Raw genomic sequence first — 18514 nt, 5'->3', positions numbered from 1 at the left:
ATTGTATTGTCAGCAGTAATGAGCACCGACTGCAAACTGCTGCAGCTTGTGCACACACACACACACTTACAGTACTTGTTTTACTATACTTGTGGGCAGGGCCGCTGCTAGCCATTTGGGTGCCCTAGGCGTAATTGCTTTGTGCCCAAAAATAAAAAAATGAAATAAATAAAAACTATTTGTTTAAATATTTGTATTTGTAAGAAAAAAAGAACTGTTCAATTAGTCACACACGTAACTCTTTGTCCACACAGGGAACGTCAAGAGTGCGTGGCGGCTGCCTCGCTGAACGGCTTCATGATTCACGCGTCGGGTGTTCAGACCACGTGCGTTTCTGCTGATGTCAGCCCTTTCTTTCTACGTAGAGTTTGCCTTTCATAACGGCCATTTCATTTCATTATAAATGTAATTTATATTTATTTTAGACAGAAAAAGATTATGAAGCGTGTTGTAATTTTGTAAATAATAGTAATAATCCACAATTAAAACCCCGTATTACATTAATTCATGGAGCTCTGCAAGTCACTGCATGTTCTACAACACTGTCCGGCACATATTTCAGAATAAAAGCCTTGTGTTAACAAATGAAGGAATTCTGTCCAGAGAAAAAAACACTTGAGGGCTTTTATTTTGAAATGAAATCAGGAAGTGTTGATTTAAAAATAAATCTTTCTTAGCCCCGGGATAACCTGAACGCCAGAGAAATTTCTCATTTCACACTTTTTTTTTTAACCTGAGTGAGGCTCGGCGGTAACCTATAGCATATAGTCTGGACTGCGTACCTCCTGAGGAAGCTCCAGTTTGGAGCGGTCGGCGCCGTCTTTGGACTGCAGGCCCATCAGGTAGGGGACAGGAGCGTCCAGGAAGTGGAGCAGAGAGGCCGGCAGGATGGGAACGTAGACGTGTTGCCACTGGAAGGGAAACAGCAGCGTGGTGATGCCCTCGGCCACCGTCATCAACCGCTGGTAGTCTGAGAGAAGGAGAGAGAATCAGAATCATTATAATAATAATAATATAAAGGGAATAGATTTACAAACTCTCAATGGTTTCATCTTGTAGGAAATAATAACAAAGATGTGACAGAACATGGAGGGAAGAAACACTTTATCTCTGTGCTCCAGCCATTCGAGAAATAATCCGCGCAGTTACTGAATCTGTCTTTATTTTGGATCATCAACGTTTATTTTAAAAGATTCTCGGGAGTTTCCAGAGGTGGTGAGACGCGTCGCACGTCCCTGATTTGCATAAAGTAGACTAGACTCCAACTTTATGCAAATGAGGAACGGCCGTCGTGACGCTCCGTCGCTCCAATCGCGCTACCAGAATGCATTGCACGGCTGCTTACATAGACAATGAATGGGAAGCGTGGAAAGGACAGAGCCTGTGGACACGTACCATGAGACGTGAGAGGTTTATGAAATACATACATACTATTTTTTATTGGTATTGGTGTGCACCAGATGCTTTAATCAAGTGATTCAAATTGAATCTGAGAGAGAGTTGGGGGTTAAAAACGAGAGGAATTACATTCTGATGGATTCTTTTCAATCACATTTTCACGTGCGCGCATGTGCATGTGTGTGTGTGTGTGTGTGTGTGTGTGTGTGTGTGTGTGTGTGTGTGAGAGAGAGAGAGAGAGAGAGTAGTGCCTCTGTTCCCTAAAGCAGATTAAGGCCAGCGGTTGCAGGCTGGCTTCAGTATTGAGTTCAGCAGCAGTTTCATCAGATGTTATTGTGACGGTCGGAGTGAAAAGCCTGCACGACCTCGAGGAAAGAAAAGAGGTAGAATAAAACATGATAGAGTCACACATCCCCTCCCCCTCTCTCTCTCTCTCTCTCTCTCATTTCATTTCACTCTGTCAGGTTCAGTCCTGTCTGTATGTGCACATATGGAATCTGTGCACTTTTCATTGGAAATGCATTAAGCTCTCCGGTACCTTCACCACGGACCACAACGATTTATATTCAACAGGAGAAACCTGACGAGAGGCGGCTGCTCTGCTGGTTCACTTCCTGAGTGTGTGCATGTCTTATAAACACGCACATACTGTACAATGACTCTGACTCTGTATGAACAGCAGCTGAGTGATACGATAAGGATACACACACACTAAATCAGTGGCAACACACTTTCTTTTTCCTTCATGTTCCTTATGTTTACCAACCTTGCAAGTCTGTGATACTCATTAGAGTACTCAATAAAGGAACTAAATGGACCATCAGCAAGCTCAGCTATAACTGGACCGAGTGTTTCCTCAGCTTCTCGTCACTTCTTGAAAGGTAGAGAGGTGACCTCGCCTCACATTACTGCTGGATTAAGAACTGGGACAGTTGTTTTCATGCTGAGATCTTGCCTAATGGTTGAATACACTAAATAGTGGTTACAAAAGCGACAGATGTAGTTTGACTTCAGGGTGTGTTGTTGTTTTTGACCGTCACCCTGACAACTCTAAACCAAACATTGTTGATTCAGCAGAGAAGCCTTTTATCTAAATAAATGCTGTTTACATCAATGCTTCCTCTAATATGTACTGAAATGAAGATCAACATGTACAGTACTGTTATACCCTTTTTACACCGAGGGTTCAGCCAGCGTTGATTGTGTGCTTCGCAACCGAGCTGATCTGGAGCCTTGCCGTCTCCAAGCAGCTGTCAATCACTCGCGACCTCCGATCAAACGGTCAAACTAGGCAGCGCTGATCAAATATGAATCAATATTCTGTTACTGTAATGCCTATTTCTCTCCTCAGATGTTTTCAGAATCATCTTGTAGTGTACTGTTTAGCTGGAATGCTGGCCAACAAGACATCATGGATTTACAACATCCTGCAAACAGCAACAATCGAGATCCCTTTTCTCCTAAACTAGACCACTTACCCACAACACCTTTGACCCTTCAAGATCCCCTTAGACACTTAACATAAACATCCCTCCACTATTGGTCATCATAAAGCACCCTAAGAGCCAGTCACCCACAGAGAAAAGCTGACACCAACTCTAATCCCACTGTAGACTCTCTAAATCTCTACTAAAACGTAGTTTGGAGTCGTCCAAGGACAATTAATATATTGTATTAGTATGTGTTTGCTTTAGTTAGACTTCTATTCCGCTGCCTAGAAAGCTATGAAGTGTACCGTTAAAGCTGCAGCAGGTAGAGATGGAGCAAATATGATTAAAAAAACAGGTCACTATATCCTGACAGTAGTGCATGAGACAGGTAATCTGTGTCCTCCGGTGCTCCTAATGGCATCAGCAAGATTTCTCAGACCGGAGAAAAACAACCAATCAGAGACGAGCTGGAGCATTGCCGTCTCTGAGCAGCTGTCAATCACTCAAGAACTCTGATCAAACGGTCAAACTAGGCAGCGCTGATCAAATATGAATCAATATTCTGTTACTGTAATGCCTATTTCTCTCCTCAGATGTTTTAGAAACATCTTGTAGTGTACTGTTTAGCTGTAAAAATTAGAAAGTTCGTGACCCGGCAGCCATGTTGAGATCAAGTTGAGGAAATACCAAGCACCGCCCACCAGCGGAGCACAGCCAATAGGAACGCTCTCTCTCTCTGAAATGACCTGTGATTGGTCAAAGTCTCCCGTCACGAGCTAGATTTTCTAAAGCCTGAAAACAGAGCCACGAGGAGGTGCAAAAGTCTAGTTTTCTTACAATATGCTGAAAGATTATTATGGACTTTTTGCCCAATGATGCCAAAAATAGACGGCTGAACCTCACTTTAACTTCAAAGTTTCCCTCTGGATGAATTGTTTTAACTTTGGTGACCCCACATTTTCATCTAGCGTCAATTTGTCCAATACCAAAGACCAAATAGTTGCAAAACTAATAACATTCCCATCAGTTAACTTTCCATTTCATTTGAACCGCAACATGTTAACATCCACACAACTCAGAGAGAAGATATGCCAGTCAGAGAGTGTGTGCTCAAGTCTGAACAGGTTCAAAGCTTCTCCCTCTGTGGGAAACACAGTCCGACTGAAACACTCCTCTTTCTTTTTTTTTTCGGTGCAACATCAAACCCTTTCCCGCCCGTTCCCCTTCACGCTCTCATCATCACACCAGGATAAGTTTAGCCTCAGCATCTCAGCTGGCTTCATTAACACGTCGCTGTTACAACCTGACGTGTCTCCAAAAAGTGCTTCTCCTGAGCGATCTTCCTTCACACCTCATAAATTTCACCCTCTTTCCTTTTCCTCACAGTGAAAAACATCAAAGCCCACACAGCGAGGCCTCTCGGGGAATAACGAGAGGATGATGAAGACAGACTCCGACAGTGACTGATTACATTTTCTCCTCTTGCTGAACTGAGTTGAACTAATTCATAATTTTTTGTTCCCTTTAGAAATAGCTACGGGTGTTCCCGATTCATCTTTGACAACGTTTGCTGCGTCGCACAAAGAAACTCCCTTTGAAATATGACGAGCACCTTGTGAGGAGGCATGTGATCATTTAGAAAAAGGAACAAATCTGATATGGCGAGGCGTAGCGCTGCAGAAAGCCCCGGTACAGGCAGGGCTCAAGGGTGCTGCGAAACAGGACAGGACACGTCGAGTCATTGTGAAACTGGGACTGTGCATCAGCAACTGATAAACACAGGCAGCTCAGTCTCACAAGGGAAGAAGACGTGAGCTGTCTGTGGTGAACAGCTGACATTATGTGTTCAGCTGCACCATGATATAATAACAGAGTCAGAAAATGACTGTATGGAGGGAAGATTAGACAGAAAATGAAAAGGGAAGAGGCTTAGAGAAGCATCTCATCCCATGACAATTCACAGAATCACTAATGCTGTGTGAAAACATTGGTCAACCACTGGTCAGCTGACCCGGGGAAAACACACAGAAAACCCCAAATGGTGCAAAACTAGACAACAAAATAGATTAAAATCAGTGATTCTCAAACTTTTATACGTGGTGTTAAAACCAACCATAAAAATAGTGTACCAGTGGCAGGTTTATATAATGTGGGTGAGCAGCTTCTATTAGCATTTACACACACATCAGTTGTCTCTGACTGCCTGCCAGGAATGTAAATGAACTACGCTGATTACCATATAATGATATCCCTGCATGCCCCGCCTCATACCCCCCACTGTGCCCCATGATTGGAGGAGACACCCGCCTGTCACTCTCCATCTCTACCTGTGTGTGAGGGGAACAGGTAGGGGGGCTGATGAAGCCTCTATGTGTCTCGGTGTAATTACTTGCTGATTGATTAGGAGGAGCGTGGGAACATATGGTGCGGGGGCAGCGTCTCATTAACATCCAGAGAACGTTCTCCATCTTTTTTATCCTGAACTGAACTGAACCCTTCCATCAGCTGCCTCCAGACAAACGATGCTCCCCACGCAGGGGGTGTTTCCCACACCTCATTACAAAGAAACGAGGGCTCATTTGGACGGACGTGTCACACAGTCAGAGCCCTGGTGGGATGACGACGGTGGTTCCCCAATTGAAAAATGACGAACAACACGGGGCTGTTTTCAAGAGTGAGGTCTGGTTTTAATCATTCCCCTCCAGGAGCGATTGCCTTTGACGCCATGATGAATAAAACACTGAGACCCATTTTTCATCAAAGGATGACGGGATGAGAGAAGCAGGTCCACTGAGACTGCTTCAGTTAACATTTTTTAACACTGCTCTGCCTCAGATATCCCTAAATTTAGCAGATATACCGTCTTAATTCATGAGATGTCTGACCTGTTTTTTACATTTTTTTTTAAGTTTTTTTTTATTTGACATTTTGGTGCTACGTGATTGTGGTGCTGGGACTGATATCAATCTGATGTCTCCGCATTAAAGTGGCGTTTTTTTGCTTTAACTTATCATTATGAAGTAAATGTTGATTGCACAATATAACAGATATAGAACAATGACACTATCTGCATTTAGATTGGCTCCCCATATAAGCCTCGCTTTCACTATGCAAGTCTGTCTGCCACCAGGTACGATCTTCCCAGGTGAAAACGAAGGCTCCTTTTACGGCACAAAGGAAGTGCGTCAAACCAAAACAGGAAGAGGATAGCGCTTTTGTTTTCCCTGGGTAGCTATCGGTAGCGATCCAGGTAGTGGAAATGGCGAACGGTGGAACAACCGGAGCAATCTGTATTGTAATAATACTGTGTGGTTAATGAAGTCTGGAAAAAACAAAAAGTGGAAAGTCTACCCGACGTTGACGGAGGAGGCAAAGAAGGCGAAGAGGGAGAGTGATTAAAAACCAAGGTAAAACGAGACGGGCTGACATTCTTTCTACTAGATCAGTAAGTAACAAAAGCTGAATTTTGGTGGCACTACACTGTATAATAATGAAGTTATTGAATATTTTTATAGCATCTCTTTTCGGTGTTGCACTTTGTAGACGGTCCCTGACCACTCGTCGAGTTACTAACTCGAGAGAACGAATAAATACAAGGGGAGGTCTAGGGAGGCTCCGCACCATCCTTCTGGTTATCCCTACAGGTTATTTTTTTACAGTTTGCTCCCACAAGCAAAGTTATAACGACTTGTTCCTGCAAGATCACAGTCCTATTGGCGTCCTCTAAAGCAGAGCGCTGCAGACAGACACACAGCCCCGCGGGCGCACATCAATGCAACTCACGGCTCGTATAAAAACACCGTCATTCTGAAACTATCGGTACTAATAACACAGGGTATCGTATCGTTTTTAACGGCAGGGTATATATACATATATAGTATGGGTATACGGTGCAACACTAGTAGGTATTACACCAGAACTATCTGTTTAAGACCAAATTAAGCATAAAATTAGCTTTCCAATTTCTGGATTTTAGCTTATAGTAGCTTATAGTAAAAACGCAAATGCAGCAGTAGTTGTAGCTCGGCTACTCCAGCTCGTTACCTGACCCTCGCCTTGCTTGTCAAAGCAGTCCCTTGATAGTCTCTTCTCGGGTGCCAAAAGTCTGCACAGAGGTTTATAATACTAAGATAAAGGATGTTACAGGTTATCTAGGTGACATTCTGCACGGACATACTGTACATACATACAGATTAGAAGGTTTTACAGCTGCACTTCTGATTTTAGTTCAGCCTCTTCAAAGAGCAGCCGAGCGGTTTCACTTGCTCACATCTCGCTATCGGTTCTGCACCACAGGAACGAATCCTCCTACTGTATGTGCATGCTGCAGAATACTGTATAGACAAGGTTTTATTTTGGGGTTGTGGATTTGGTGTACACATGCGTGCAGAGTGCGGACCTTTTGCTATTTCCATGACTCATCCGGCACAGAAACTAAACAAACAGAGAAAGTGTTACAGAGTGTTGCTGCAGACTGGAGGCGTGAAACTGAGAAAGAGTAGGACAGAGGGATGTAGGACAAACGGTGATCTGAGGCCACAGAGTAGTTCACAATATAGCTGCTGTCTATGTGAGGTCCTCCAACGGGGCCTCACTGCAGTCGTGAATAATGGATGAAGGGAAACATAGAAGGAGGAAAATCTGATCACATCTCAGGTATATTACATTTCCTGGTAATTCTGACATACATCTGGTATTTTCGGACATCCTTGGATCTTGCCTTGTTTGAATTAGGGATGCACCGATACCAGTATCGGGTCCGATACTGTGCTCATGTACTCGTACTCGCAAAACGGCTCCGATACAGTGAGTTTGTAACGACAAACAAAGACTTTATCTTCAAGCGTCCTTACCGTGTGAGTAGAGGAGGATCTGCATCTCCAGCATGGTGCAAGTGAACACCTGGACCAGGTTCTCCACTCCCAGCTGACTGAAGGTCTCTGCGAGGGGGAAGTCAGCCAGCTGCAGCTCCCCTAGTCCGGGCCTCTGGCACACGATGGGCTCGTACACGCCGTGGAACTTGAGTGAGCGTCCCGGGGCGGGTAGCGGCACCTCGTACAGGATGTTGTGAACGTAACTCTCCAGCGGCAGCGGGGGGGCGGTGGCCGCGGTGACGGCCCTGTGCAGCTGCGACAGGAAGCGGCGGCAGGCGTGCATGAAGGGCATGGGCGCAATCAGACACAAGGCCTTGGACACGTAGAGGGTGTCCCGCGACGAGTCGTAGCCACCCGCCCTGCGGGACGAGGAGGACGATGAGGAAGCGGGGGAGTCGGCCTCGTCTACACTGCTGGCCAGAGAGTCCATGCTGGAGGAGGATGAAGAGGAGGAGGAGGAGGAAGGGGTGTTGGCGGTGGCGCTCTCTGCGTTGTGCATCTGGTAGAGGGTCTGCATGGCGGAACAGATCTGCGGGCTGGTCACCTCCTCGTAGAAGGTGTGGACAAAGCCGTAGGTCCGAGAGCCGTCCTCCTTGGTGATGATGAAGGAGTGGAACTGTGGATCACGCTGGTCCATCTGCGTCCTGAACGACAGGCCTTTAGGCATACACAGCTGCAGGGAGAGGAGGGGGGGGGACAGGAGTCAGACACTCACTATCGTCAGACATAGTGAAAGTTGATGCTGTGTATGTTCACTCTTCTGCAGGCATAGCTCAAAATCAGTGTTGGAGGGGGGGCTTACAATCAACCAAAAGTCTTCTCCAGTCAAGGCAGAATACTGTACTGGTATGAGGATTATCCACTTCAAGAACATTCAGATTTTTTTAACTTGACAATATACTTTTTAATTTTCTAAACCAATATTCATGATTTTAAATGACTGATAGTGATAGTGTGTGTGCTTCACAGCCAAACTCTGAGGCCAGATCCACATAAACTATTGGTCTAAACACGCAGTCAGCAGCAGCAGCCTGCAATAAATCAGACTTATTAGCCTCATTATGTTTATTTGGCCGCTGAGAGCTGAACAGGAACCTGACTGGAGACGAGAGACGCTCTGTGCCTCCGTGTCTCACTGATCACATCTCCTCTACGCCCAGCCCGTGTTTGACATTAGTCACCATCACAACCACATTTATCTGGTTTCACCTCTCGGCCCCCGCCGGGCTGAGGAAGGTAATGAAATCAAACGGAGCGGTGAGAAACGTGCTCAAAATCACTCACGACGTGGAGCTGAAATTTGGCGAGCTTTTGGGTCAGATGAGTATCGACTCGCCGCGTTCAGAATCGCTCAGCTGAGTTAGTGAGAAGCAACGACGTGACGGTCCGTACACGTCTGTGACTCCAGGAGTCAGCAGTACAAAATGACCTCATTCAAGGGTTTGTCCTGTTTATGTTGCTCATGTGAGAGAGGAATGAGGACAACAGGAGCGGAGGCGGTGCGTCTGGTTTATTGTTCACGGTGCAGGAAAGCTGCTGAGGCCTTTATCACAGATCTCTCTCTGTTGGTAAACTGGAGCTCTCCAGGTGGAAATGTGGCTCGACTAAGAAGATCATCCTGTGGAGTGATCCTGTTTGTGGTGACTGAGCCATCAATGTGCTGTAAACCTTCAGACCCTGTTCAGACCTGGTATTAACATGCGTCCTGAGTGATCCAATCAGTGGACAGCTTTAAGTACGGGTGTGAACGCACTCAAGAGGACGCATTGAGATCTGATCTTTCAGACCACTTTCAGACGTGGTCTGGGCCACATATGGCCACGGTCTTTTAGCAGTGTGTACGCAGATGTGTCCTGGGCCACGTAAAGGACCGCCTACTCTACTGACGTGCCGCTGAGATCCGCGGGGTCTCCCTGCGCTCCTCGTGAATAAACAGGACTGGTCTGAACAGGGCCTCAGATTCAGCAGGGGGGAGATGGGAAGTGTGTGTGCGTTTATGGGGATGGTGGTTGGTAGGAAACAAGACAAACTCAAAGAAATGATTTGTCTCACGCCGGAGATATTCCAGCAGAGATATTTATGAGGCAGGGAGCAGCGATACCAATCAGTCTCCTTTAATAATTCTTCAGATGGAGACATGGCCCAATTAGAGAGGCACAGAGGGCTGAACTAGCATTGTGCACACACAGACAATATTCTGTCAGCCCGCAAACAAGAAACAAGTAAGGCTAAACTGAATGTATATAAACCTTTGTAACATCGGTTAAGGTTTATTTTAAAGGATGAACATCGCCAAATGTCTGAATATCAAACGTAAAGCTATCTGCACCACTGTTTTTGTGCCTATATTTGTTTTCATCTTCACAAATCTGCACCATGGAAAGTCATGCTGCATTAGATATTAGTCGGTCCTGTTTGCTGTAACCATGGATGTACAGACAACTATCAACTGGATTACATTTGATACTGAATAAGAAGGCGAGATATGAGTTTATACAGTATATATACACATGTATATACTGTATATGTATTAGGGCTGTCAAAGTTAACGCGATTACATTTGTTTTAACTCCACTAATTTCTTTAAAGAATTAACGCAACTTGCGATTTTTAATTAACCTCTTAAAAATACGTCGGGCCCGGCCGCTATTCGATCTTTCTCTTGACCTCTGACCTCCAGATATGTGAAGGAAAATGGGATCTATGGTTCTATCAAAAAAAAATGTCAGGGTTTCACCGATCATCCTCCTCCTCATCTCTCACATCACAGCAAGAAGGAGAGGAGGAGCTGGAGTGAGATCATTCCAGAGAGGAGTGGATGATGGAGGTATAGAGGAGGAGGAGGAGGAGGAGGAGGAGGAGGAAGATGGGGAAATGAGGGGCTGTGTTGGTCACACGACATCGGAACATAGAGAGAGAGAGAGAGATGATGCAGAATGTCTCAGCCGTCAACCTCGACAGCTCGCAATCATCTGGGCGTCGGATTTCAGACGCCGCGCTGCTGCATAATGGCCCGTTTCCATGCCGACGTAACGCGAGAACCTGCGGCTGAATTATTCAGCAGTGCTGACGCCGGGGCAGGTGGAAAAATAGGTGGTGACCACGAGAGAGAGAGAGAGAGAGTCACCAAGAGCCCAACATACTGACAGTTTAGCACTTTCAGCAGAGCCTCATCAAACAATCACACTTTTCAAAAACAATTTCAAGGACGTTTCAATAACTCTCAAGGTCTGGTTTGGTGAGATAATAGGACTACATGGAGACATTTGCATACTTTAGGGTATTATAAAAAAAACTGGTTGAAACAGAGGTTTCACAGAGGTCCCTATCTTGTCAAGATTTCCTGTTCATTATTTCTCTCTGAGCATCATCCCTCATCATGGTTTCCTCTTCCGGATGTGATAACGGTGAAAGATAAAGGTCCAGATTGATGAATGGTGCTGCTATAATATACGTGTGAATTAAGGTCATTGATTCAATTTCAACTCCTTATATACACACGTCTCTTCTTTTAGGTTGCATAATCCTCAGCACACTTACTGAACAATACATCCCTCTCCCCTGTATAATGGTACATTCCACCTACCATGTTGACGGCATCCTGGTCGAAAGGGTTCCACTCCACGTTCTCGGGGTAGCGTGCCAGAACTTTGGACTTGAACGTCCTCTTCAGGGGGCTCTGCTCAAAGTTTTCACCTGGACGGACAAGAAGACACAGAGACAATGATGCAGTGGTAACGCATCGGCACCGTGACCACCAGTTGGTGTGTCACGTTGAACAACCTCCAGTATAAACAATCTTTATCATATACGCATGAAGCTTTAAATATCCATTTGACAAACGTTTCTATAAATGGTGGGAAATTGTGTAAGTGTATGTATGTTTGTGTGTGTTATATAGTTGGATGTTTGTGTGAGAGTGTGAGACAGAAAATCTATGTAACGACGACGAGTTTTAATCGTACTCGGGCACGGTACGGATCAATCGTACCTAATGTGAAAACGCCCTTAGAAAGTATGAAGCTGTGTAGAATCAGGAGCACCGGCTCAGTAGTACAGCGCCGGGAGGATGACCTCATGAACAGAATGTGTCACTGACAGCTACTCTGACTGCATGCATGACATTCCTCTCTGTCAGCAGCTGGACCGCTCTACGTTCCCCCCTCATCCCCCATAACAACACACACCTCACTGGACACACACACATACACTAGTCTAACCCTGAGGTTCAGCGTGGAACTAAACACAACGATCAGCTTCTTTGAAGTTCAACATGTTCTGTTTAAATAAACTTTAAATGCCGACAACAATTAAACATATCATTCATGATTTTTAACCTCATCATTCCAGCTTTGCAAAATGTCTCCTCAGATCGTATGGATGGTAGAGATTTGGAAGGTTCCCATGAAGGTCCGATGACATCATTCTGCATAATAAGTAGCCTTCTGTTTACAGCTGTGTGCGTCTGTGCTCAGCCGGTCAAATCCACGGCCGTGATGAAACACGTCGTGGAAAGCAAAAAAGAAAAAAAATCAATCATGCTAGACTTTGTGTCGGGACGTCGTGAGGCGTCCCAGATCGAAAGGAACGATTGTCGCACACGATACTCCTTTATCGTTCCCGATCCGAGTCGACACCCTACGACGGCCGTGTCGGGCTAAAATCGGGCTGATATCGTGTAGTCTGACATTTTTTATTTAACAATGAAATACATCGTTGGGAGCCAGCTGGTGAACGCCTAGCTCGCTTATGCCTAAACGACCCCGTCTGCTTCCATATACTGAGATTTCATTGTCTGTGTGGGTGTGTGGGTGTGTGAGACGGACAGTTGTCACAGCCCATAGCATAGAGACAAACTGTGTCTAATGCAGGGTAGCCCCAACAACTGCTCCAGACACAACAGCTGTCCACAACAACTGTTTATATTACATCTCACTACAACCGACTCCATCACAGTCTCACTCTCTTCTGATGCTTTCTGTGCACGCACCGCTGAACTGAAGAGGACAATAAAAGGTTTTAAGTATCTTATATAACCTTTTACATTAGATCATTTCTTCGCTTCATTTTACAGGTCTGTTATTTAGTTAACTTAGCGTTACTCCTTGTAGATCATTAACGTTTGAATATAATAACGACTCGTTGAAATCACTTGAGAAATGTAGACTAAATAGAGCTGTTTATCCAGAATAACGGCAGCTCCCTCGTTCACTTGTATGTGTTTACAGGCCAGTCTTGCCCGGTCCAATATGGCGCCCACGTTGACGTACGATCCAGGAGTCAATGCGGCGTCTACGTATATAAGCATTCAATGTTTCTCACTAAACTGCATTGTGTGTATCCTTGAGGCCTCAATGTTTGAGGAAGAGAGAGAGAGAGAGAGAGAGAGCGAGGGGGTGAAAGGTTGAGAGGCAGCGCCAGATGAATAATGAAAAGGCCAGCTGACATTTAAGGAGGCTTTGGGGAACAAAACAAAGCAAAACCATGTTTCACAGTCAGAGGTGGTCTGTCTGGTTCTCTCCTCTGCACCTGCACAATAAACGTCCTCCTGTACGTGAGGGATGAGGTGACATTTACAGCACCTGATAAGGCAACGTCTGATTTGTTTAAACCTGTACAAACAGCAGGCCTCATGTTGTTGTTATTATCTCTCTGTCTGTCTATTTGTCTTTCTCTCTCTCTCACACACAGATAAAATACTAGTTGGCCGTGAGCCCCAGGAGGTCCTGGCTTTGTGTCTTCTCTGCAAGTGCGAGGAAGGACAACTGAAGCCCCCCCGAGGTCCTTAACCATGACAAACAGAAGGTGACAGGGAGAGGATGAAGAGGGGAGGGGAAGAAAAGAGGCTTGCTTTGCCTTCCATCGTCTACTTTTATTAAGTCCCTAAACTCCAGTCGTCGAGCAGCGACAGACATAAAAAACAAACAATAACCTGGAGGCAGGAAACAGGACGACTGCATCTCTTTCATCAGGGTTCAGATGAGGAGGAGAGGGAGATAAAAATACGACCAGGGAGGACGAAAGGAGGACTGATTTGGATAACAAGCTCAGAGAAAAGTTGACCCAAATACTGTACAACGAAGAAGGAAATGAGAGAGGGAGAGAGAGAAAGAGAGAGAGAGAGAGAGAGAGAGAGAGGGGCAAAGAGGATGACATGTATTGAAGGATGTAATCCAGGTGGAAGTGGTGGAGGCAGAGTGATACACAGGGATCTAGAGACCATAGAAGTGATGCCAGCCGAACACAAATAGACTCTATGGGGGAAATAAATGAATTCAATTCCTCTCCAAATCAAATCCTGGATAGCAGGTTCACTGCAACTAGTTTTAGAAGTTCAACGCTGTAAATAAAGAAGGATGATGTGTAAAAAGGTTGTATGTTAGGCACCATCATCCTCACACCAGATGTTTAATTAACACCAGCGTTTCCATATTATTATCTCCATCTTGTCCTCGACTCCGTGTCACAAGCTGCTTGCTGTTTATTGTTGTTTTCTATTATCAGCTGATTGCTCTGTGAGGTGTCGGTTAGTCAGTTTAGGATCGGTTTCTGATTGCCGGCTCCACTTTGAATCCAAGCCTTTGCTTCTAATCTGTCTTTTTATTGGCATAGAGCAATGTAGATATCATCCAGGTAACATCTAGAGCAGGGGTCAGCAACCTGTAGCTCCAGAGCCACATGCGGCTCTTTAGCCCCTCTCCAGCGGCTTCCGGTGGCTTTGACAAAAAGTTACATGAAAATGAATAACAGTTATTATTTTATCATTTTTGTAGGCCTTTAGTGTTTCTTACATTCTCCAGTTGTAAAAATATGTAGCCTATACACCGAATTTAAAAAATGTAAGTCTTCGGCCCGGCGCCTTATCATCTAATTTAGCCGAACCTTAACAGCTCAATAGGCCAGCTATGGATTACAAATCCCCAAAAAAGAAAAGTCTTTGAGTAATTTAATAATGCGTGGACAGATTCAACAATAAAAAAGTAATATTGAAAGACATTTTCAGAAGAAGCACAGTGCCTTTGCAGATTAGACAGCAGGAGCTTCTAGCCAAATGTTTCTTCAATGTCCTGCCTCTCAGTTGGACTCGGGTCCTCGCTGCAATAGACGTTATAGGCTGTGATACCAAATATATTTTGCGGCTCCAGACAGCGTTCTTTAATTTTGATAGTAAAGGTTGCCGACCCCTGGTCTAGAGTGACGAGATCCCAACAAACTAAATGTGGGACAAAGAGTATGTTTGTGTGGGACCAGTACCAAGGCTGAGAGGTCGTCTACGATTGTGATATAATGTCTATCTAACTTAAACAATAAACATTTTTATTCTGCCCCTTATCTTGTAACATCTCTCATGAGAATGGTCACAGACAAGAATGGACCCAGCGCCGTCAGAGACGAAAACAGGTTAAACCAGACATGTGACTCAAGTCATTTGGTCCTAGTCTCAGGTAGTTATGTCAAGTGAAGTCCAAAGTCACAATGACTCGAGCCCACATTTCTGAAAAACCTGATGAACACAGACTGTGTCACTTTGGAAGTGTAAATCTATACTGGGGCGAGGCTGGCATCATATTAGGTCTCATACTGTAGCTGTCGAGGTGTAAGGGAGCAGCTGACGGCGGGCATGCAGACAGCGTGAGGTGTAGCGCTCCGTTATGTTATGAAGATGTGGAACAGTTGATGGTGTTTTACCTGTGGCTGCAGCATCTGGATCCCTGCCTTGGCGGTCTGCTTCTAGCCATCGGTACAAAGCTACGGACGGACGAGCCACATGCAGGAAAAACATGGAGCAAAAAAAACAAAGAAAAAGAGAGCGCAATGTCAAAAGAAATGCACACACAGAGAAGCAGATTAATAAATGCATGAGAATGAGTATAGCATGAACAATGACACATACACCATCAAAACAGAGCATTTAAGACATATAACACACACACGGACCTGAGACGAGAGTGTTAGCGTTCTGAAACAGCACTTTTTACTTTTCAGTGTTGGACTACCAACAACCGGCGCAATTATGGAGGTCAGAAAATCAGTATGTTAGATACAAATAGTAGGTCATCGTCTGCAAAGTGTGACATTCCTTTCTGTCTCCTCATGAGGCTTTTTCATGAATATATTTGGTGTTTCAGGGAGTAAAAAGTGCCATTTCAGGGGTGCAAGACTCAATGGAAGCTGCATGTCAGCGTCTGCCTTGAATAATGGAGGAGTTGTGTGAGTGGTTCAGTGTTAGTAAGCAACAAACTCTATGGAGTTAAACCAAGCAGCATTTGCACAACAACAACAAACATTTCCAGGAACAGCAAAAACTGCTGACATCATATTTAGATCTCTCAAACTCCATATGTATGCATGTGGTGATAAAATAGTTTTAAAGTTACTAAATATGTCAATTTGGAAAAAGCATGGAAAATGATGCACAAGACATCTAAAATATTTCCATTTGATGGACCCCTAGCACCTAAAGGTAACCCGCTATGACTTCCTAGGACGATTTTACTCATCTTCTTGATGTGTAAAATTGGTGGAGTTCCCCTTTAAGACATTTATTGTATATATTTAGTGAAAACAGGCTCACTTTGTAAATGTCTAGATTACACCAGAATACAAACAAGCTAGTCCATCTGTTGACGGAGGTACTCTGTGAGCGTACAGACAGTAGGCTAATCCCTGTGAGAGAACCACCAGGCCGGAGATTAGAGGCCTTAATCAGCTCTCTCCTGCACACACAAAACCTCTAAAGCAGGGAGCTTTACGCTAACAGCTCGCTAGATATCTTTATCCAGAGTATCTGGGTCTGTCCGCGGTGGGCTGGTCGCTGACGGAGTCTGAGCTGAAGAAGTTTCTGGTGAACCTGCATGATGATTTTGTCTGCCGGAATCGCACCCGGTGGCACCGATGACAAGCATTAAGAATATAGAAAAGGCCAATCTTCTCGCTGACGGTCTCGTTTATTTATGTAGGTCATATAGAGACTCTTTCATAATCAGTAAAAATCCTTGTAGTAAGTCCAAAGAATGTCTCATCTAATCGTCCTCCCCTGAGCTGCAGAAAGCTAAAGGACGGACCTGTTCACAGACTCTCAGTTTCCTCAGGAGAGCTTATTTCTCTCTCTGTCTCATGTGATGACTCCGCAGGACCTGCTGTGGCGCCTGCTGGGACTGAAGTGAAAGTCTCGCCAGTCATTCTGTGAAAACGAGGTGCCCACTCGGTTGAAAACAGCGGATCAGTCATAAGAAGTGAAGGACGGCAGAAGACTGCTCAGCTGCTGTGCGACAGGAAAACCACACACACAGTTTGCTGCTGCTGGCATTATCTGCTCCTTCAATCACCGTATACCTCCGTCTTCTCTTTGTCTGCCCGGCTCTGTTCGCTCTTATCTGCTCTATTCTCATTTCTCATTGTTCATTCATTCGCAGATAAAATCAATCAGAGTCACATACTGTGAAAAGATACAAAGATACATTTTTTGGACATATTGTGGATCCTCACATGCAAAGACTGCACACAAGATCAATGAGTCACAGTATTAAGCTGATAGTTATTGGTCTGCATGTTCTGCTGCTCAGAGCACACCATGCTTAGGATGATTACTGATGCTGCTTAAATGCCACTAACATCTATTGCATCTAATGGTGCTCTGATATTCTTCCAGCTCAGTCTTGGTAATCCATTTTAACTGTGTGCACAGGAATTAAATCAATAACCAAGTATAATAAATCCATCATGTGCAGAGCCGAGTGTATCCAAGCCTGATATATCTTCTTCCTCTGAGCCGTAGAGCTCCATCGTTGTCCTAAAACTATTAAAAACACATCACTGAGCCTCACTGTGTCACTGGGTGACGTGTTCCTTCATCACCATGAACACACACACTGTAGTTTGTTTAGACTCGATACCACATCCACCGTTCTGCTGCCACAAATACTCACTAGAGCACCAAATGTGGATTAATCCGCCGCTGAAAATAGTCCCCGACAAATGCACTATATCCTCCAGTTTGAGCCTTGTTAAAAAATAAAAACTATATATCTGACACTGAAACAAGTGGAGTTTTGGTGACCTACTGCATGACCTTGGCAGGACTCTGTTTCCCTCTAATAAGTATGAGCATCGGTCCAGACAGTCGACTTAAAGCATGAAGACTTGGCCATCTGTCTTTTGCGACACCTGCCACCCTTGAAGCCTTTAATGCCCGGTTCAGACTACACGATATCAGCCCGATTATAGCCCGACGCGGCCGTCGTAGGGTGTCGACTCGGATCGGGAACAATAACTGAATGTCGTGTGCGACAATCGATCGTTTTATCTCGTGTAGCGTTTCACAGTAGACCACAACCAAAGCAGCATCTGGGATGCCTCAAGACTTTCCCACAGAAAGTCTAGAAACAGAAGCACATGGCTACTTATTATGCAGAATGATGTCATTGGACCTTCTCAGCGCGACTGCTGCCGGACCTCGCAGTAGGATATTCAGTCTAGGTTGTGTCGGAGTAAAAAAAACACCACCACTGTTGCGTCTTTGCGCCATGGAGCATCCCGTTGAGCGTCAGCTTTCGCTTCTCCCTGTGAATTATATTTTTATTGTTTTCCCCCGGAGCCTCGTGGGCCCCTTTATGGTCCACGAGGCTCACATATTAAGATTCACAAACCACTGAACTGAGGTCAATATGGTGAAAAGGCCAAGAAGCTGTACGAGAGCATGGATCTTCACTCAGCTGTTCACTGTACAGCAAACAATAGCAATTACATTGGTGAGTCAGTGTTGATCCCAAACCCCACGGCCCTCTGGGACTCTGTATTGATGCAGAGGAT

The 18514-nt window shown here is 44.9% G+C and overlaps 1 protein-coding gene across 6 annotated transcripts in view; it reads right to left on the bottom strand.

Annotated features, from left to right (window-relative positions):
- The window catches only part of dennd5b (DENN/MADD domain containing 5B), a 68530-nt gene that overhangs the window by 26951 nt on the left and 23065 nt on the right, over positions 1-18514 (bottom strand). For 4 of the 6 annotated variants that reach the window (XM_037760104.1, XM_037760105.1, XM_037760107.1 and 1 more), the window contains exons 2-5: positions 15392-15451; positions 11289-11398; positions 7682-8375; positions 783-970 (exon numbers count right to left, since the gene is read on the bottom strand). In XM_037760104.1, the coding sequence (XP_037616032.1) occupies positions 783-970; positions 7682-8375; positions 11289-11398; positions 15392-15451 (1052 nt within the window). The remainder of the gene's footprint in view (positions 1-782; positions 971-7681; positions 8376-11288; positions 11399-15391; positions 15452-18514) is intronic. The other 2 variants (XM_037760106.1, XM_037760109.1) reach the window with 1 other exon arrangement.

Source organism: Sebastes umbrosus, chromosome 23 (assembly GCF_015220745.1).
Source record: "Sebastes umbrosus isolate fSebUmb1 chromosome 23, fSebUmb1.pri, whole genome shotgun sequence".
Lineage (NCBI taxonomy): Eukaryota > Metazoa > Chordata > Actinopteri > Perciformes > Sebastidae > Sebastes > Sebastes umbrosus.
This window is presented reverse-complemented; position numbering and strand designations above follow the sequence as displayed.